At 45.0% G+C, this 22396-nt stretch overlaps 1 protein-coding gene across 25 annotated transcripts in view; it reads right to left on the minus strand.

Moving 5' to 3' along the window:
* LOC112250622 (receptor-type tyrosine-protein phosphatase S-like) overlaps positions 1–22396 on the minus strand; it is a 271665-nt gene that overhangs the window by 92414 nt on the left and 156855 nt on the right. For 16 of the 25 annotated variants that reach the window (XM_042321927.1, XM_042321928.1, XM_042321926.1 and 13 more), the window contains 4 exons: positions 17327–17515; positions 15293–15301; positions 10624–10641; positions 173–283 (listed from right to left, as the gene is read on the minus strand). In XM_042321927.1, coding sequence (XP_042177861.1) covers positions 173–283; positions 10624–10641; positions 15293–15301; positions 17327–17515 — 327 coding nt within the window. The remainder of the gene's footprint in view (positions 1–172; positions 284–10623; positions 10642–15292; positions 15302–17326; positions 17516–22396) is intronic. The other 9 variants (XM_042321935.1, XM_042321934.1, XM_042321947.1 and 6 more) reach the window with 1 other exon arrangement.

Here is a 22396-nt window from a genome sequence, read left to right on the forward strand (position 1 = left end):
GTATGATACACAATAGTGCCCCATTCAAAGTTAAGAAATTGTATTGTCCCCCTTGGTCACGATTTCTTAAAATGTGACTTCCTAGTGCACTTAGACTGAGCTGCCTTCTGGCAGCCATTTCCGTCAAAGTAGTAGAAGGTGTTCTGGCCTCCGGCACCTTGTTGCACCCTACCTCGCACATATAGGTTAGCAGGGGATGAGTAGCGCACGCCTTCCACGTTAGACGCCACGCACTCGTACTTCCCCTGGTCCGTCTCCTCGCTGTTCTCAATCTGCAGGGCACCTGGGAAAGACAAACACCCGACAAAGAGAGAGAAAGAGAGAGAGAAGAAGAGGGAGGAGGAGAAAATTATTAGTAAATCCACAATGGCAGGAGAGTCAGAAACCTTCTCAATGGAAAGTATCCCTCGTAACTTTCTCAAGCCCGTTTGGTTGAAAATGGTTCTCTCCTTAACACTAATGCATACTGCCTTCCACTAGCCTCACTAACCCACAAAAAAATGAAATAATTAAATTGGTGAACTGAATAAGTCAAACTAAATTTGCTGTTAAATGTGTACGGAAAAGATCCTTGTACATGTTTTTCTCCTCAAACACCCATGAGTGCCAGTGGTGCCAGTGGCGTGATAGACAAGACGTAGACGCTGAGAGGTTGCGATTGAATGGGGATGGACAGATCACCCTTCACATAGCACTCACTGAGGGAGTGTGTGTGTGTATGTGTGTGTGTGGGGGGAGAGGGGGGCATGGGCAGATCTCCAGACATACGATTCATCAGTTCATGTCCAAAATGAGCAACTCTAAAGCACTCTAATTAGTGCAGCATATCCATCCCCACTGCAGCACCACAGAGTGAATAATTGCTAACAGTGAGATATTAATTGTGTATGTCCGCATCAGTGGCTACAGGGACACCTTCTTCAACCTTAGAACTTGCCAGGTAGAGATGACAAACAAACCCCAGGTTCATGTTCAAGTCTCCATGTGCAAGTCTCAATATGGGTTACAGACGAGTAAGACCAGCACTAGCTAACAAAGTAAACAGTGTGGAGAATGAAGTAGATCGAAGACAGGAGGTGAAACAATGGGTGTCAGATCATTCCTCGTTAACGCTCAATGACGGCTGCTCCTGATGATATCATTAGGACTTCGGTTGGCTCGGCCTGCTGACAGATTGCCGCCCCTGCCTCCCTGACAAACAGCACTGGCGCTCGTTAGCGTTTAGCTAAGGCACGTCAATATGCCACTGTGCCTGTGCTCCTTTGTCAGATACACTACCACTTCAAAAAATAAGTAATTCAGATATACCACTGCAGAAAGCTAACATGTTAAGATCCCCCTAACACTGGGGTATAAATAGGTCCCTATAATTAAGCAATACCGCCCGAGGATGTGTGGTACATGGCCAATATACCACGGCCAAGGGCTGTTCTTATGCACGACGCAACGCGGAGTGCCCGGATACAGCCCTTAGTCGTGGTATATTGACCATATGCCGAGGATTTGATTTGATTTTGATTTGATTTGATATACCACAAACCCCCGAGGTGCCTTATTGCTATTATAAACTAGCTACCAAAGTAATTAGAGCAGTAAAAATATATGTTTTGTCATACCCATGTCAGCCAATCAGTATTCAGGGCTCGAAACACCCAGTTTATAACAAACCATATACAGTGCATTCGGAAAGTATTCAGACTCCTTCACCTTTTCCTCATTTGTTACATTACAGCCTTATTCTAAAATGGATTGAATACTTTTTCCCCCTCATCGATTTACACACAATACCCCATAAAGACAAAGCAAAATCAGGTTTTTAATATCATAAAAAACAGAAATACCTTATTAACATCACTATTCAGGCCCTTTGATATGAGGATCAAATTTGAGCTCAGGTGCATCCTGTATCCATTGATCATCCTTGAGATGTTTCTACAACTTGGAGTCCTCCTGTGGTAAATTCAATTGATTGGACATGATTTGGTAAGGCACACGCCTGTCTATATAAGGTCCCAGAGTTGACAGTGCACGTCAGAGCAAAAAATAAGCCATGAGGTCTAAGGAAGGCACAGAGCTGGGTGAAGGGTAACAAAAAATGTCTGCAGCAGTGAAGGTCCCCATGAACAGAGTGGAAGAAGTTTGAAACCACTAAGTATCTTACTAGAGCTAGAAGGGCCTTGGTCAGGGAGGTGACCATAAACCCGATGGTCACACTGACAGAGCTCTAGAGTTCCCCTGTGGAGATGAGAGACCCTTCCAGAAGGCCAACCACCTCTGCAGCACTCCACCAATCAGGCCTTTATGGTAGAGTGGCCAGACGGAAGCAACTCCTCAGTAAAAGGGACATGACAGCCCTTTTGGAGTTAGCCAAAAGGCACCTAAAGGACTCTCAGACCATGAGAAACAAGATCTGATCTGATGAAACCAAGGTTGAACTCTTTGGCCTGAATGCCAAGTGTCACGTCTGAAGGAAACCTGGCACCATCTCTATGGTGAAGCATGGTGGTGGCAGCATCATGCTGTGGGGATCTTTTTCAGTGGCAGGGACTGGGAGACTAGTCAGGAACGAGGGAATGATGAACAGAGCAAAGTACAGAGAGGTCCTTGATGAAAACCTGCTCCAGAGTGCTCAGGACCTCAGACTGGGGCAAATGTTCATCTTCCAACAGGACAACGACCCTAAGCACACAAACAAGACAACACAGGAGTGGCTTAGGGACAAGTCTCTGAATGTCCTTGAATGGCCCAGCCAGAGCCCAGACTTGAACCCGATCTAACATCTCTGGAGAGACCGAAAAATAGCTGTGCAGCGACGCTCCCCATCCAACCTGATAGAGCTTGAGATGATCTGCAGAAAAGAATGGGGAAAACTCACCAAATACAGGTGTGCCAAGATTGTAGCGTCATACCCAAGAAGACTCAAGACTGTAATCGCTGCCAAAGGTGCTTTAACAATGTACTGAGTAAAGGGTCTGAATATTTATGTAAATGTGATCTCAATTTTCAAAAATGTATAAATTAGCAAAACATTCTAAACTGTTTTTGCTTTGTCATTATGAGGTATTGTGTGTAGATTGATGACGATTGAATCAATTTTAGAATAAGGTTGTAACGTAACAAAATGTGGAAAAAGTCAAGGGGTCTGAATACTTTTCAAATGCACTGTGTTATGTTACTATCTTTACTCTGACTGCCTGCCTCAATTTCCATGTACAGTATGATCTCTAGCTAAGAGTCTGTGCAAAATAGAGAGACAGACTCTGAAACTCGACCCATTTAGAATTCTCTTATTTTCTCTCTTTTTTTTCTTATTTTCTCTCTTTCAGATCATCCCGTCCCCAATGGGGAGTCCTATCTGGCATGGTGAACACATACGGCAAACTGAAACCGTCTACCTGCAAGAACGCAGGTGGTGTTTTTGCTGTGTGTGTGGGGGACCTGATTTGGATCTGTTTGATGTGCGGTTGGCACAGCGAGTGCCAGAGTCACGGCAGGTGGGCTGGAGCGTGTTCAGAGAGGCCTCCTCAGTTGGACGGCAGGGAGGCCAGTGAATAAGAACCATGTGAAGTCTGACTCTGGGCAGAGACAGTTCCAGAAATTCCTGTTGGCCGAGCTGAATTCTGAAATCTTTAAGCTGATTGAAGGCCCGGCGACAGACATTTTAATGCCTCCATAAAGTGCTGGGGATAAATAAACAAAAAGGCCTGGGTGTTTACGAAGAGAGCAAGCCCTTCTCTCCCTTCCTGTGACCATAGATCTTTGGTTGGCCCCTCTTGCCATGGGCATGCCTTAACACCATGACACGGGCTATTATTTACCTGTTTCTATATTTATTGGAGTTCCTGAACCAAAAACGAATAGAACTAAACGCAGTTTCTAACCAATACCTACAGATGCCAACTGAAACATTTATTCTGAACCTTTTCCTAGCAGACGCAAACAATCAATTACACTCATGTCGGGCGCCTAGGTTTCCATCCAATTGGCGACAGATTTTCAAGCAAACATTCTCCCATCACATAAAACCAAGATGCACATTTTCGCACCAGAGATGTGTTCCATCAAATTGACTTGTGCGCGATGACGTAGTGCACATAAAAAATAACTCCTGCAGTTAAATTGCAATGTACCGAACAAAAAAAATGTACCGAACAAAATAAATGTGCCGAACAAAAAAAAAACACCGAACAAAAAAAATGTACCGAACAAAAAAAGTTTAATGGGTTCCCATCGCATTTTCAACTCTAACGATGGTTTTGTCACAAAAATGTTGCGTTATATAGCGAATGTGCCCACTCTGGTATTGCCAAGTGCGCTCTAGCTAACAGCTCGCATATACAGTGCAGGTACAGTGCCTTGCGAAAGTATTCGGCCCCCTTGAACTTTGCGACCTTTTGCCACATTTCAGGCTTCAAACATAAAGATATAAAACTGTATTTTTTGTGAAGAATCAACAACAAGTGGGACACAATCATGAAGTGGAACGACATTTATTGTATATTTCAAACTTTTTTAACAAATCAAAAACTGAAAAATTGGGCGTGCAAAATTATTCAGCCCCTTTACTTTCAGTGCAGCAAACTCCCTCTGAATGATCCAATGTTGACCTAAATGACTAATGATGATAAATACAATCCACCTGTGTGTAATCAAGTCTCCGTATAAATGCACCTGCACTGTGATAGTCTCAGAGGTCCGTTAAAAGCGCAGAGAGCATCATGAAGAACAAGGAACACACCAGGCAGGTCCGAGATACTGTTGTGAAGAAGTTTAAAGCCGGATTTGGATACAAAAAGATTTCCCAAGCTTTACACATCGCAAGGAGCACTGGGCAAGCGATAATATTGAAATAGAAGGAGTATCAGACCACTGCAAATCTACCAAGACCTGGCCGTCCCTCTAAACTTTCAGCTCATACGAGGAGAAGACTGATCAGAGATGCAGCCAAGAGGCCCATGATCACTCTGGATGAACTGCAGAGATCTACAGCTGAGGTGGGAGACTCTGTCCATATGACAACAATCAGTCGTATATTGCACAAATCTGGCCTTTATGGAAGAGTGGCAAGAAGAAAGCCATTTCTTAAAGATATCCATAAAAAGTGTTGTTTAAAGTTTGCCACAAGCCACCTGGGAGACACACCAAACATGTGGAAGAAGGTGCTCTGGTCAGATGAAACCAAAATTGAACTTTTTGGCAACAATGCAAAATGTTATGTTTGGCGTAAAAGCAACACAGCTCAACACCCTGAACACATCATCCCCACTGTCAAACATGGTGGTGGCAGCATCATGGTTTGGGCCTGCTTTTCTTCAGCAGGGACAGGGAAGATGGTTAAAATTGATGGGAAGATGGATGGAGCCAAATACAGGACCATTCTGGAAGAAAACCTGATGGAGTCTGCAAAAGACCTGAGACTGGGACGGAGATTTGTCTTCCAACAAGACAATGATCCAAAACATAAAGCAAAATCTACAATGGAATGATTCAAAAATAAACATATCCAGGTGTTAGAATGGCCAAGTCAAAGTCCAGACCTGAATCCAATCGAGAATCTGTGGAAAGAACTGAAAACTGCTGTTCACAAATGCTCTCCATCCAACCTCACTGAGCTCGAGCTGTTTTGCAAGGAGGAATGGGAAAAAATTTCAGTCTCTCGATGTGCAAAACTGATAGAGACATACCCCAAGCGACTTACTGCTGTAATCGCAGCAAAAGGTGGCGCTACAAAGTATTAACTTAAGGGGGCTGAATAATTTTGCACTCCCAATTTTTCCGTTTTTGATTTGTTAAAAAAGTTTGAAATATCCAATAAATGTCGTTCCACTTCATGATTGTGTCCCACTTGTTGTTGATTCTTCACAAAAAAATACAGTTTTATATCTTTATGTTTGAAGCCTGAAATGTGGCAAAAGGTCGCAAAGTTCAAGGGGGCCGAATACTTTCGCAAGGCACTGTATAGCCTACATCAGCGTTCCCCAAATGGAGGCCCGTGGGCCGAATCTAGTTGATGATCCCTGGGCTACATGAAGAGATTATTATGGGAGTCATAGTGGGAGGATTACAAAACATGTCATCGCATAACTCCAAATGTATATAAACATTTATGCATGAAAGCGCTTACGATGCCATTTCTCCCATAATTAACTTTACAGACACAAAAAGATCCCACCTTGTGTAGCATATTTGATTTTGAGGACATTTGGAAACTTTACCGACAGATTTGCACTTTCCATCAGTTCTGTCGTGTTTTATCCAACATGTAGTTTACTTGCATAAAAAGTTGGATGGAAACCTGATTATTGATTGTTTGTGTAAAACCGCACTGATTCAAAGTGAGAGAATCTCAAGATGACTACATTAATGCCAAATTAATTATACACTAATTAAAACCAACGAGAGGCTCCTGTGGATTGAGCTTTTCAATCAAGGAGCGACTTTGAGTGAGTGTTTGTGTTTTATCTGTGCGTCACTCTTTTAGGTAACTCCTTTCTAAGAGCCATCAGCTGGTTCTAGGGTACCCACTGAGTTCATTACATAATTGCAGCCATTCTTTCAAAGCACATCTCAGGAGTACAGAGAGTTCTTAAGCTGGGAAGAGCAGGCAAAAAAAAAATCACAATTTTATTCTATTTCAAGTCACTTTCTCCCTCGATCTGTCAGTCTCTTTATCGTCAAATCGCTTCCTGGAACAGAGCTGGCAATGTAATTAATGGTTTCCGGTAGCATTGGTGCTACAGATTTCATATCCTTTATTTAGTATCCCTTTCTGTTGTGTATGTCTGCTCGAATTGTGTCTGCCTGTGTCATAGAACGTAATTATTGTATACAATGGCTATAATTTCTGTTCAAACTCATTTGCATTAATTAATTCACTGTGCTCAAGACTCTCTCTCTCTCTCTCTCTCTCTCTATGCCTCCCCTATTCATCTAATACATAGCTAATTCTGTATTTTTGACCAAGCAGTCCCTGGCCAACTGAGGGTACCGTCTTTAAAGACAACAGGCCCTAGAGCTCTTTTAACACGCTGGAATCCAAAACAAAATGTCTTTGATGTTCCTTCTCTTGAAACCACCCCATCGCCTCCTCGGAATCCTCTCCACCAACTCACCCCCTCTCTCCTTTCCCCTTCTCTTTCATTTTTTTGTATGACTATTTTCCATGTATTTTGCATAATTCCACTCCTAGTTCCCTGGCAGCACCCAGACAGCCTGTAGCTTTCCAGAACGTGCACGGCCATTGGCGTTGCTTGTCATTTTGTTTGTGTCTTAAAAAAAACAGCACGAAAATAACACCGAAAGAATTATCTTGCGCCAGCAAGTGGCCATGTGCACAAAGCTCCACACGGCCACACAATGGGGGCTTACAGATAGAGACCCGCCGTATGTCTTTAAGATAAACAGCAATTTACAGCAACACTAGCACAATGGCCCTCGAAACACGTCAATAAAGTTCTCTCTCCGCAGGACATTCGGCACGCCACGAACCCTCTCCAGCTGTGAAGTCTTATCACAAGCACAACAATAACGACAACAATAAAGGCTTCTATTTTATTTTATCTCGTTAGGGAAAAGGATGTGCTTGCCATACCACATATCTAATGGGCCATGTTTATGGCTGATTAGTCAGTGAATAGTGAATAGTCCATCACAGCTGGACTAGTTATCATTGAGCTAGCTAGTTCTCAATGAGCCAGCTAGTCAAATCTAGAGGCAATGAGATATCCACAACTATGGTGATATCGATACTATTACATTGCCCTTGGGGCTAGAGAGAAAAGAGGGAGGCTCCTATTCCCAAATAACCCCAAATAGCCAGGCTCATCCACAAGGACGTCCCTTTCAAGACAGGTCTATCTCAACTCCCCTCTCTCAACTCCCAACAGACAACCACCTCACCCCCACCATATCATCATCACCAGAGAAGATGTTGTCAATGGTGGTCTTAGGCAGCCATGACAGATCTAGCTCCCCTGGTTAACAGCAGATGTAGGCTGATCTGATGCAGTGTCGAGGAAGGCAGGTGTGATAATGAGAGGCCTGCCAAGGCGTGCGCCACACAAATACACGCCAGGCTATTAGGAGTGGGTGGCGATGACGAAGGAGAGAGAGATGGGGGGGAAGAGAAAGAGAGGGAGGGTAAGGTAGGGGAGGGGTCTGGCACAGACAGATGATTAATTCCAGAAAGTGCCCACGGCCACAGGCTGCCCACCCCATTGCCTCCGTGCGCAGGCTTGGCCATGTGTACCCACCCAGTCCCATTTGTGTAATTCAATTAGTGCGAGCTGGCAGGCCCTGATTGATTTGTTTAGGAGATCAACAAGATGGCTGGCTGTGGTTTAACAGCCACTGCAGAACTTGTCCAGGCCTGAGGGTGGCGCAGGAGAGAAAATCTGTATTTTTCATCTCTCCTTGCATGGGTTCTCCTTTTTTTTTTCTTCTTCCAATTCTTCTCATCTCCCTTCTCACTCTTCACTGGTACTCTCCACCTCTTCTTTTTTCAACTCCCTTCTCTCTCTCATCTGCTTTTCTCGCATAATCCTCTCTGCATTTGTTTAAAGCCACACCTTTGAACACAACAACCAATTCACACCATTGGGAAAAAAACAGGTTCCCAACTGTGTTTAAGAACAGTGACAACGGTGCTTTCCCAAATCAAAGGGTGCTGGAGAGAGAGAGATACAGAGCAGTCTGTTTGAGAAAACAGGAGCAGGGAAAGGTGACAGCTCTGTCCAAATCTGTTGTCCCCCCTCTCTCACTGTCACTGGGACCACGCTCAATCGCCACCCCAAGGTCATTAGATGTGAGGACCCCGAGACATGACTCCATTGTTTTCACAATCCATCTGGCTGCTTGTAACGCTCTCATCACACCTGTAATGAACTGCAGGTAGGGAGTCCTCTGCTTTTCTTCAGGCCAGCTATGGCACTCTTGCATGACAATAGTGCTAACAGTAGTTTGGTCACAGTTTCGGGGCGCACACAGGGGTAAATAACAAGAAACAAGTGGCCGCAATGTATCATAAGCATCTGTTGTGGCTTACAGGGACACTGGTGTCTGTGGAGCTAGCATCCAGAGATCCCAACTTCATACATCTCAAAACAGGTGGTACAGTCAATCCCCCTTCCCACCCTTACCACTCCCTTTGGTTCTGCCTAGTTCCCACCAGCCCTTTTGCTTTGATGCATCCACAAACCACCTGTGTCCCTATAAATCATCTGGGATAGGGGGGACAGACACCCGCTCCCTCTATCCTTCTGCCATCGCCAACCCAGTTCAGGTCTCTGGGACTGGCTGCAGTGGAGCTTCCAGTAGAGCTCCGATGGTGAGGGAACTGTCCGTTGTGGATCGCTAATCTCATCGTGCAAATGAAAAGTTCATAATTCACGCTCGCTTTTGTTCCCCACGCCTTTTTATGCCAGACATTATGGATATGGTTGTTCGCTGGTTTATCTATGGGCTCGCTCATGTATGGTAATAAAAAGATAGGTAAAGATCTTTAACTGATGAATACTAGTATCACTCCTCAAACAAAAAGATGAACTTGTTGATCATAATAACACCCATCCCTGCCTGCCACTATTGGCCCAATCCCCCAAAGAATGAGGTGAAATACTGACAGAGAAATGAGATGTTTACCTACCTGCTTACCCCTGTAAAGGAAGCCATTTTATTTCAAACACAGTTAAGATCACTTTAAAACAATAGAGTACAAAGATCAACCTTTGGGAGGCAGTGGGTCAAGTGTGGCCCAGCTGGATGATCAAGAATGGCAGAGGGTATAGGAATAATCCAATGTGGACTTTGACCTTCCATATCAGTCACCGCAGCCATGGTAGCAATAATTTCCCACAATTTCCTGTGTTCCATTCAACCGTCACATCCTCTCCCTTATAGCCTATCATTTGGTTTGGACAATGCATCTCGTATGCTGTTTAATGCAGTGGCCACAGCCATTTTAGAAATGCCCAGTGCCTATTCCTCCACTTCATGTTCCTAAGCCGCGCCGCACTGCAGCAGGGGATGGAAATCAAACGTAATTTATGCGAGTTACTCCGACATTCCGGGAGCGTCTCCTGCCAGGACTCATAAGGAGGCGGCAGCGGGGCGGAACATTAACATACGTAATGTGGTCATCGCCCGGGCCGCCACTGCAACGGGAGAGGATATCAGGGCTGAGGGGTGGGGGTACAGTTTACCCAGCATTCATTAGCCTGGTAAGATCAACAAATACTTCCCAAAAATCCACCCGGCCATCTCCAAACGTTTGAAATGTCAGAGGCAAAAGCAAACAAACCACCCCTAATAACCCCCCAACTCCAACACCAGATTGAAATTGTATCGGTAGTTCTCACATTGAAGGGGTTAGCAAACACAGAACACACACAGACACACATTAAATACGCTAAGGATGGAATGAAACACAAAAAGGGAAAAACACAGACACACACACATAGACAAAGACACAAAGGACAAAATATGAATGTTAGCTGGACATATAAAAAGGCTTGATTTCTTTGGAGAGGGAGCTCACTCAGTTTAGTCACTTCATTTGAATAGGGGTGGTTAAGTCTGGTTAGATTAGAGGTTAAGGTTCAGTTTTGTTGTTAGTTAAAGTCTTACCTCGGATGGGGGTACCCTCTGGAAGAAGAGATACAAAACGAAGAAGACAACAGTTTAGTTCAAGATTAACATTAGTAGGAGCCAGGAGTTATTTGTTTGGTGAATCGACCAGTTCCTTGCTAATTGGCCATAATTATCTTTGTGTTTAAGAGTATCTTGACAAGCGAAATTTCAAATTCATTGGGACTGGAAAGACCTCCCACTGCTGGTCTCACAAAGGAACAGGGAGTTAGTATGGCGGGCACACTCTCGTCCCTTATCTCCTCCTCTCCCTCTCTTCTCCTCAGCCATATTAAGGGGGGAACACAATGCAGTGCCTGGGTTCAGAGAGAAGCTTGGGGTCTTGGCGTGTGTGTTTTATCATTGCCACTATTCCCACTGATAAGGCAAGTCGAAATAGGATTGGCCTTAAGTCGACATGCCTGCTAAGATCACGTAAAGCCTTTTCCCAGCTAAATGACCTTGGGGTGGGAAGCCAAACAGTTGACAGCTCTGTTACTCCTACCAGACTACCCACACTCTGTAGAAGAGAGGCTGGGCAGAGGATAGGAACTGTAATGAGCATTGGGTTTGGCACCTAATTGGGAGGGTAGCGTGGCTCTCCTGGGGTTCTGAGCTGCTACCTAACGTACTGTAGGTCCCCCTGGAACAGAGACGTGAGTGGGAAAAGAGAGCCAACCTAACTCCAGTCTTTCTTTCTTACTCTCTTACTATTCTTTTTAGTTTCTGTCGTTGTCCCTTTTTACTCGTGCAATCTCTTTTTTTCCTTGCTCTTTTTCCTCTCACACTTTCGCCTTCCCTTTCTCTTCAATGCTCTTCCCCTCTTTTCCGTGCCACTCTTGCTCCCTCTTTCTCCTGTATTTCTATCTCGCTCCCTCTCTGGATGAGTCAAAACAGCAGACTGACAGTGTTCTGCCCTGGGCTACCCCCTGAGAGTGCCACCAGGGCGGCGCCAGCCCAGCGGAGGTGCCCTATTTAGCGCCCAGGCCTGCGGCACACCGCGCAGGGGTCAAAGGTTAATGCAGCCTGTTGTGGCTGACACTACAGCCATGGCCTGTGTGCCAGTGTGACTACAGGGAGCTAGAATCACAGACACAAAAACTATCCTCTGTCTTTCATAGCTGGTCACTACAGAGAAGGTAAGTGTGAGGCGAGACTATGCAGTAAGGAAGCCACCGCAATGTTGGAACCACAGACATGATTTATAACGGCTTCTGTTTCAGGGCTACTGTTCCTGCTCTGGGTACAGAGTGCTCCTTTGTTCTTCCAGCAGTGGGGAGGTTTGAGTGTTGAGCTTGGATGTTTTGCATGGTTTTCGATTCTCCGTGGATGTTCCAGTCCCAGAAATATATCACTTGCAGGTTCTTCGAAAATCTGGCAAAACATTTCATCCTTTTAAAATGCTCATATAAGAGATATCCAACAACACAGACAAGGGAGACAGGGTTTGGGTATGTTAAGTTGTTAGAGTTAGAGTTAGAGTTTAAGGGTAGCAGGAAGCTTGTGGATTTATTTGTTCTCCAGTGAAGTCAGAACTTTAGTTAGGAGTAAGACGTTACGAGTTCAGGTTTGGTTAGGTGAGGGTTAGGTTGGTTAAGGTTAGGTTTGGTTAGGTTAAGGTTAATAAAGTATGTTTGTAAAGCAAGGATTGTCAACTGTGGATCCTGAGTCAAAAAAAGAGGGGATAGGAAGATTTATAGCGATTTGGTCTGAAAGAAACATCAAAACCTACAATGTAATGATCATTTTCACAAAACATATCTGAAAGTAAAGAAAAGGGAGCAGAAAGGAAACAGGGAAATAAAAAAAGACTAACTATAGGATGTATCCTTCTCTCAGAGCCTAAGTGAAGTAATGACTTGTTAATCTCTGAAAATTAGGAAAAATCTAAAATGTCAGTGCTCAAGAGACTAACTATGCATTTACAATGCCAACGCATATGTAAATTAAAAACACCGAAGGGCTCTGGTTGAGCTTGACCTCTAAGGACGATGAAAATCAGTCTGTGTGCGTGGCACCAATCCAGATCCACCTGTATTATTACAGTAAATACACGCAAGTCATAAACTCTGATTTTAAGCTCCGGTGAACTGTGGCTAGATCGGCTTAAGGTGAGAGTGACTTAAATGTACCTTAACGGCCAATGACCTTCTGTGCAATCGCCAGCAGTGGCATCATTGACTCTGCATAATGCCTCCAACCGTGTGTGTAAAATGCTACATGTGGAGCAAAAAAAAAGGATTGTTGTGGATGTGGCTAGGTGGAGTGGAAAAAGGTGTGAAAAAAGTGGGCTGGTTGGCCAAGTGCCAGGGTTTGACCCCTCCCGGATGTCTGGATGACCTTTTCGTGTCCATGGAGACCCCTCTGGGCTCCTGGCACCCTGGATGTTACAACACCTGGTCGCCACCACATCTGTACATCTGTCTGACTGAATCATGCCAGCTCCTACTGTTCTATCCCTGGCCCTGGATGATGTTCTGTGATGTTTAGTGCATCTGTGCTTGCCCACCATTTGTATCTATGATGTGTGTATGCACATTAGTATTTCAGAATTTGTATGTGTGTGTGTGTGTGTGTGTGTGTGTGTGTAGAAAAAAGTCCACAGCAGGCTTGTAGCGCCGAACCGTCCAGTATCTTAGGGCCAAACCTGTCATATGCCAAACCATTGCTTCAAAGAGACTGAATAGAGACCTCATTCTTGAAGAATATGTACGCATCCCACGTTACTCTCGCTCCCTCTTTCCCTCCCTCGCTTCTCTCTCGCTAATCTGCCCGGCCTGACAAGGCCAGCGAGGGCCTGGGGTCAGGAGCCATGGGGACGGGAGAGAAATGTCAGGCCTCCTTCACACCTCCAGAGGAACTCACCTCGGGGATTCTGCATGCAAATATCACAGCTCTGCCAGTACAGCAGTCAGCACTGTCTCCAGAGGCTCAACACTACACGAGCTGCGTCCAAATGCAGCTCATGTTTTTTTATCTGGCTATAAAATCGCCATCTTTGTACATGGTAAACACAGTGGCATGTGACACTAGGATGGTAGTGTGTGTTTGTGAGGGACGGGGGTAAGAGTAAGCTGCTGAACGCTCAGTACCCCCCACCCCCAACCCCCCAATCCACATTGAGGGACCCATCAATCTCAGAATCGCCCCTGGGTCAAGTCTGCCTGCAGCTATATCAAGTGGCTACAGCAACAGCCAACCAGCAACCAGATCACACAAAGGCAAAAAAAAAAGACAGCCCCTATTCAGGAAGTTTAACCACCATGGGAACTTTTCTAGCTTTCTTCCTCGGCTTTTAAAAATGCATGTCTCCAAGGGCACTGTCGGCAGTGTCAGGAGTGCTGTACACACACCTGGATACGTTCCCATATATCACTGACGAAGAGATGCCTGGCACCAAAACGAAAAGTTAATGAATGCCTCGGCTTTAAACAAACTGAGAGAGGCATGGCGTACTCGGCGGAGAAAAAAAGCACCAACCTCCGAACTTCACTGAACAAAGATGGAATCCGAAACGCATCTCTCACACCTCAAGAGAGAAACAATATTGAAGTATTTCTTCTACCTTGAGCGTTTGAAGCGTCTGCTCCGTTCCTTTTGAAAAGGGGAATTAAAGATGAGAGTTCAGCTGCTTGACTGGAAATGATCGCAGCTGAGGGGGTTTGGGTGCGCAGGCCTTTGCTCATCAAGCATAAATTCAGCTTGCTGGTGGACTGGGGTCTGCAGTAGCAACAGCAAGCCGTCTTCAACAGAGTCGGGCCCCAAAGCTATCATCGCTAGAACAGGCCTTTATACCAGACAACTAGGCATGAATTTGAAACGCCCTTTAATTTGCCCCAAAATATAATAGAGTTATTTAAAACGCAGGCCTCTGATAAAATCAGTAGTGTAGAAATGTGGTAAATAACCAACCCCAAAAAAGGGCTACGAAGCTTTAAAAGACAGTGGGGGAGTACTGGGCAGCAGCAACAGTATTTCTTGAGAAAATATTTGGCACAGAAGGGAAGGTCGAGCTGGACACAGCGTGGGGGCTGGAAGGTTCCGCCACACCACGCTCCTGCAACGCCCCCAAAACCTGGAAAGAACTCCAATCCACCCCGTCACCACTACACATTCCAAGCGTTTTTAGACAGGTTCACTGAAGCCCTCGACTGTGTGCTTTCTCATGTGTGTGTGTGTGTGTGTGTTGGTGGGACAAATGTAATATTAAGATTTTTAGGTCATCTTAATATTTTTATACTCGTACACACATCTCATTGTCCTACACCTCAATAATCGAGTCAAACTTCTACGCCAGAGCATTTGGAACTGTCTACATAGAAACATATGACAGAGGAGGTGAGAGTAGCTTGGCCAACATAGTACTGTTTTTAAGTAGAGGGTGAGAAGGGACACACAAACACACACCCCACCCAGGTTCCTGTCCTTGTTTCACCTTTCTACTCAAATCTGGGAGCCAAAGACAGTTCACATTAGTGGGAGGGAATAGAGAAAAAGTAAAAATAAAAAATTAATGTAAAAAAAAAAAGGGAGGGTAGGAAAAGGACAGAGGGAAGAAGATGGGGAGGAAGAAGGTGGGGGAGAGGACGTGGGGCATGCATTTTAAAAGTAGTTAAAATGCCATCTGCTTCGGGGACAGTGGGGGGGGCTTGTGAACTTAGACACTTACCAAAGGCTTCTGGAAATTAACAGGGGAACAGAAAAACAAACAGATAGAAGGAAAAACAGAACAATTTATTTTACAGTTTGGTATTACTCCGGGAGTAGTACCAGATAGAGTTCTGGAATGACACTGTTTAGGTGGGTTCCCGAGAAGGCAAATATTACACGACATTTTTCACACAAAATGTCATATTCATACAGGCATTCAGGTAGTGAAGATGTTATCATTGAGTAAATGTAGCACTTCTTTACTTGTGTGTAAAACTGCCGTACTTAAAATCGAAAATGTTAAAATTGTATTTAATTACACTTTATTTCATTCTTCTGGATTTATTACTGTTACTTGACAAAATGTAATTTGCCAAATGCCTTATTCATTGTAAAATGCCAGGAGGTAAATCATCTGTGATGCATATCAGGGACAAAACCAATGTATTTGTATGTATTTATAAAATTGGAAGTACATTTTTACATTTTAGACACTTTAATTATCGAATAGAGGTTAGAGAATTAGTTATTTGGTTGAATTAGTTATGTTGCTGTCCCGTTTTGTTATTGTTATTGTTATTGTTTAGTTGTGAGAGCTGTTGTGGGTCAGCTGAAGGTCAAATGGAGGTTGTTGAAGTCTGCATGATGTGTGTTCAGAGTGACACGTCATCGTTTCAACAGACAGACAAGACACAACACACACAGAGATACAGCGAGGCAATCCGCTCTGGGTGCAAAAAGCAGACGTGCAGAGAAAAGTAAAGACATTGTGAAACAGAGAGACAAGTGAGAGACGCAAACACGGGGTAGAGGTGTACAATATCAGACAGCTCACAAGACGAAAATACTGTACCAACCCACCGCACCCACCTTTCTCTGAAACTCTTTGAGCCTCACTATGAGCAAAAAGGTGCAAACACACAAACATCTCAGGATGTCAAGCCTAATCATGTTTCAGTATGCATGGTTGCCCGTACAATCGAAAAATGAATGTGCCTCCTAAGGTTAGAGCCCAGGGAGAGCCCTGACTGTGTGCTAAAATGACCCTAAACATTAACATAAGTTAAGGGAAAAAAACTTGCTTCCTAGGAATCCCCTACAGTGGATTGCTGTCCTCAGATAGGGAAGTCAAGAGCATTTTGCACACAACCTCGGCACTCCAAAGCACTCGGAGAGCTCCTGATACCCCCACAGGGTAAACCCTGTCCACTAACACCAGGACACGGAGCACTCGGAAAGTTGTACAACATCATCTAAGTGAGCTAACACTTTCGTTTGACACCATGGGATTTCTTGTGGTGAAATTGAAGTGTATATTTTCAGCTACAACTTCTGGTGGGCCAAAGGTCATAGAAAACAGGCATTTGTTGTTTGCTACATTTCCAAGAGTCAAAGGTCCATAAAAACTGCAATTTTCTATTTCGGTCATATCTAGCCAGCCTTAAAAGTGGATACAAATCAAGTGTTTTTGTGCGTAGTTTGCAGGGATCATAAATAGGGCAAGAACTCGATTGCATCAGACTCTTTATTTAGTGTTGTTCACCCTTTTACATTAGCAGCTGCAAATCAAATGGGATGCATTGGATTTTTCTGATGGTGACAAATCATCGACCCACAATATCTACCCCCTGTTGCCTGGGGCCTCTCTTGGGCTGTCATTTAATTAGGTATATAATTATACTTTTTATTTACTGGGTCTCTCAATAAAGTTGAATCAACGGCGGCACCTCTTACAGTATTGTGGGGGTAACATCTAGACCAAGCCTCTCTTTCTCTCTCTGTGACACATTTCTGAGTCCTAGTGAATCCTTTTTGAGCGAGTCCTGCCCTCGATCAGAGGTATTGAACAGTATCAAGCCCAAAATCATCCTGCCAGTCATCGCGTATCAATCATAACTTTTCAGGGCTAAGCTATAGCGCTCACAAACTGAATCGTGTGCGCTCACTTTTTTTGTACCATTTCAAAATCCTTCAAAATCAATCGGGGCAGCTGAAGGTGTAGCTAAGCAACAGGACATAGAAAGTCAAGCAAAAAAGTGCATCACTTCCTTACCTGAGCGCAGCTGTTTGATTCGCCCGTTACTTGCGTTGGGGTCTATGGGCAGGAAGTCCTTGAACCAGGTGATTTCTGGATCAGGGTTGCCGCTGGCAGCACAAAGCATGGTGGCCGTCCGTGTGCGCTCCACCACTTTGAGCTGGGGACCCATGTCTATGTTGGGGAATCCTGTCGGGAGCAAGTCCTCTGTAGAGGGGACAAAGGAAAGAGACATGGTTATGTATACCGGAGAAATTAATTGACTAGCTACATCACTACTGCAGTAGCACGACTCCACAGTGAGTCTAAGCAAGAGTACCTAAATGGCTATCGTTCATCAACACTCTTAGGTAGTTGGTTAAAGCAATACATGTCCTGCTTTAATGTGACTAATTCAAATGGAGGCTGTGTTCCGTGAGAGTCACCAGAGTGATCACTGTACTCATTCTAACACAGCTTTATCCACATACCTCTACTTACACATAGGGAAGAAAATAGCATGAAGGATATATAAAAAACAAACAATACTTCCTTAAATATCATGATTGTATAACCTGATGACAGATCAGCACCCTAACTGTATCCTCTAATATGCTTTATCACAGGCCTAAAGGACAGTGGCCATTCAGTCACCGAATATCCTAATCTGAACAACGGCAGACAGCTACACCTCTAGAGTTTGGGATTACGCTCGGCGCAGAGACAGATCAACTCCAATAAACCAATAGAGCATATTGGGATCATAATTGATAAACCCACAAAACTACACTCCTCTGAGGCCCAAGAAGTCCCGGCCTTACTCACGCTGGAACCCGACTCCTGAGGAGGGAAAAAGCAAACCTGACCGGCAAATGTTTTGTAATCCCAGAAACAGCCTCCTACTTCCTCATTCTAAATGGGTATATTGGGCTGAGCCAATCTGAGGAGGCGCGGCAACCCACACAAACACAGCTGACCAATTAGAATACAGAATACCCAGCCTGAATTTCAAGTACCTGTGAGTGAGTATTCAAACAAATATAAACAACAGCTTGTGCCCGTTGTGTACCACCAAGCCCACCCCAACCACACTCCAAGACACAACAACACTCACGGCTACGATTAGAGAAGTGCCTTGTCTATCACCACTGGTCTTTCCATAAACAAACACTAGTAATGCTAGTCAAAGCGCACTTTCGAACAGGGAGGGAACACATACAGCACTAGAAGGCTAATTAGCCATTCAGTTGTTTTACACTGTGGCAATTTAGCAATTACTGTAGTACTTGGTCATGCACGCTGAACCAATTTAGCGCTATCTAGCAACGAGGGGCTAGTTAAGAGGTTCACAACTAGCAGTGCATTTAATGCTAAGTGTTATTAGAATGGGGAATCTCCCTTTGTTGCTAGTCTCTGGAGCGTCTTCATTCCTGACCTCTACTCAGGAGAGCTGAGTCGTGACTCACGGTTGGGCATTGAGAACCTGGGACTACCCCCTGCAGTGTAATATGCATCAGACGCCTCCGGCAACTGAGCCAACTGTGAGGGAAAAACAGGGTCAACCTTACAGCAGAGGTCATCTCTTATCTTCAGAGTACGGACAATGACCTCACATGAACTGCCAGACATCATGACGGGCATGTCAACTCCTGGAGACCGCTTGATTGAGGAAATAAGGCCAGTCAGTTTAGTTTGAGTCGCGGAGAAGAGTTGTACAAGCACGGGTAAGCAGCTATCCCGGGTGAATAAGAGAGAGAGAGAGATTATCCGAGAGGAAGAGAGAGAATGAGAGAAAAAAAAGTGAGGTTGGAGAGAAAGAGAGCGAAGATGAGTGAGAAACAGACAGAGAGAGAAAGCATGAGCGAGAGGCCTCTAAAGTAGGCCCCCTCACAGACTTCCAAGCATGGGTACTGACACCAGCAGAGAAGACTAAATATTTCAGTATTTGGTTCAAAAGAATGAGAGGCATTTGTGCTGTTTTAGGCTCCATGCCGAATCCTCCCCATTGATTATTAACGAATGCTGATGTATGATCTCTTTGTACTGCGGTTCCCCTGAGGGCTGAACGCTGCAGCGAGCCTGTATTTCATCCCACACTTGAAGATGGGACAGAGCTGTGTGCGTCTCCCTTACTCTCTCGCTCTCTACTAGTCCCTCTGTGACATCAATGTACTATGTGTTAGACGCGTTAAGAGTTGTGGGACTACGCTACACCCTCCGGTTATACTGGCAGGACAGACCTGTGTTTTCCCCCACAAGAGGCAGGCTATGCTGTCCCACTTCTCCAGGAGGCTCTCGGAGATATCTGACGTTGAGCATCCATCCACGCTTTACAACACATTGAGTTCGCCTCAACGGCCTGGAAGTGGGAGAGCGACTCCTCAAACCACATCTAGTAGTAAATGAAGCCACAAGAACATACGACGAGTAATTTGGTTTTGAGTATAATTCAATTGGGTGGGTGACGCAGGGATCAGTGCAGAGATGTCGAGAGGAGCTCGGAGTGGCGGATGGTGGGTAAACGGAGCGAACGAGCAGTCGGACAACAAAAAGTACCGGGGTGGAGGAATCACAGAGCAATTACACTATCATTACCCGCCGTTCCCAGTTTCGGAGACAGCAGCTGAAAAATCTCCCTCCTTGGTAAATACCATGCGGAAGCTATTAGCTTCCCCGGGATTGTTGGTGGATACAATCTCCCCTGCCGATAGAACCTGCCATGCAAGAATAAATAAATCACTGTTTAAAAAAAAAGAATGTTAGTTCAGGGTCAGCCAGCCTGAGAGAGGGAAAGGAAAAGACAGAGAGAGAGAGAGAGAGAGAGAGAGGGAGAGCAGACAATGACGAGAGTTGATTGTACCCAGAGTTTCCCTGGGGGCATCCTAGGACTGGCATCGATTATATTTGTGTATGACTGGTGTTCTCCGCAATGGCAACTCTACGGAACAAATCAAATCAGCCCTGCTGCGACCCGATCGGTCAGTTGCACAAAGCCATTGTTTAATTCGCCAGAAGGGTGTCCGAACGCTCATCGCTCATCATCATGCGTTCGTCAGCCATGCGACGACTGGATTTTTTTACACAGGTAGCAAGTACACCCCCGCCCGGGTCAGCTCCGCAGTCCTGCCATGCCTGTTTTTTGTTTTAGGGCTACGGCTAATGCACTAACCCCCACACCTATCCTTAATTGGAGAGATTTCAAACGAACCTTATCCATTAGACTAAAAACATCTCCGATCACTCAGCGGTTACATTGGCTTTCGCAGGAGAGGGGGGACGTTGAAAGCATACTTTACCCAGCATGCAAACCGGTTGTCGCCCCCATATTTGTAGATGGCTTTTGTTTACTGTTGCTTTTAGAAAACACGTGTCCCATTGATGCTTGAAATTGGCAGTGCCTTGCAATTACGTGTTGGTGCTCTTGCAGAGGAATTGGTATCTGGGCAGCTTAGTCTGACCCTGGCCATCCTCGGAGGCTGTGCGTCTGAAAATGGTGTCATTATGACGATCGCAATGTTGGATTACATATGTTATCTACGCCATCCAGCAGCTGGCTGAGGACCCGCAAAGTGGCGGCGCAAAGCAGGGATGGCGCTCATTATCCGTAATTGTCTTTAATTGTGCTGCGCTCTTGAATGTTATTACTCAAGAGACAGGTGCAAAGCCTTTAATCTGATAGGTAAAGCTTAGCAGCCGCATGACGACACGACATCTGTGGACTCGCGCCTGCTGTCACGTCCCGCTTCTCGTCTTCTGCGAGCTACGGCCCACACGAGACGGTCATCTTGAGATGGAGTTTTTACACCCATCATTTACACTCAAATCATTCCACTTCTCCTGACCTGGACTTGTGAATCAGAGCGGACAGGGTGTAAAATGCAACTTGATAGAGTAGCTATTGAAGCAAACGATGTCACCCTTTCTGATAGGCTGGCATCAAAGCTCCATCTATTACCATCCCGAAAGGGGTTGGGGGGAAAAAAACAACACTTTCCCAGCGTAAGCCAGGGGCCTGCAGCGAATGTCATCGGTGAACCTCCCTCCCCCGCACTTATTACTCATATTATTATTTTCACTTACCGAAATGATTTAATTTCATCAGTGGCATAATCAGGTTAACTGATTACCCCTCGCCACAGCCAGCAATGGGGCTTTAGAAAAGGCTGTACATTAATATCACAGAGAGACTGTGGAGGGAGAGAGGGTAGAGAGGGAGAGGGAGGGATGAGTGCTGGGGCTGCAGAGACACACACACACACACAGAGAGAGAGAGAGAGAGAGAGAGGTCCACTTGCAAAACAAGATTTCATCAAATGGGACAAACACTCTTCAGAGTTCTGTAAGATTCTCCGACATGTCCAGAGGAAAACTACAAAACGATGCATGCAGGGCAGAAATAGGCCAATATCCACAAATAATAAAAACTCAAAAAAGAGCAATTCAGTTTTGGAAACATCTAAAATACAGTGACCCCCTCTCATATCATTACTGAGCAAAGAAAAGAGTCCCCTCATCCAGCTGGTCCTGAGTTCACAAACCTGTTCTACTCGGGACCAGAACATCCAATCAATCAGGATAAACCAAATTACAACACCGTCAAAACAAAACTATATTGCTTATTGGGAAACACAAACACAAGCACAAAGCAAAATCCAGTGCTATCTGGCCCTAAATCGACAGTACACCGTGGCTAAATATTTGATCATGGTTACTGATCAAAACCTTAGAAAAACCTTGACAAAGTACAGGCTCAGTGAGCACAGCCTTGCCATTGAGAAGGGTAGACACAGGAAAACCTGTCTCCCTGTAGAGGAAAGGCTGTGCAACCACTGCACAACAGCAGAACCTGGCTCCCTGTAGAGGAAAGGCTGTGCAACCACTGCACAACAGCAGAACCTGGCTCCCTGTAGAGGAAAGGCTGTGCAACCACTGCACAACAGCAGAACCTGGCTCCCTGTAGAGGAAAGGCTGTGCAACCACTGCACAACAGCAGAACCTGGCTCCCTGTAGAGGAAAGGCTGTGCAACCACTGCACAACAGCAGAACCTGAGACGGAGCGGCAATTCCTGACAAAAGGTAAAAAAATTAAAAAAATTAGAGAGTGTCATT

The sequence above is a fragment of the Oncorhynchus tshawytscha genome, linkage group LG05 (assembly GCF_018296145.1).
Source record: "Oncorhynchus tshawytscha isolate Ot180627B linkage group LG05, Otsh_v2.0, whole genome shotgun sequence".
Lineage (NCBI taxonomy): Eukaryota > Metazoa > Chordata > Actinopteri > Salmoniformes > Salmonidae > Oncorhynchus > Oncorhynchus tshawytscha.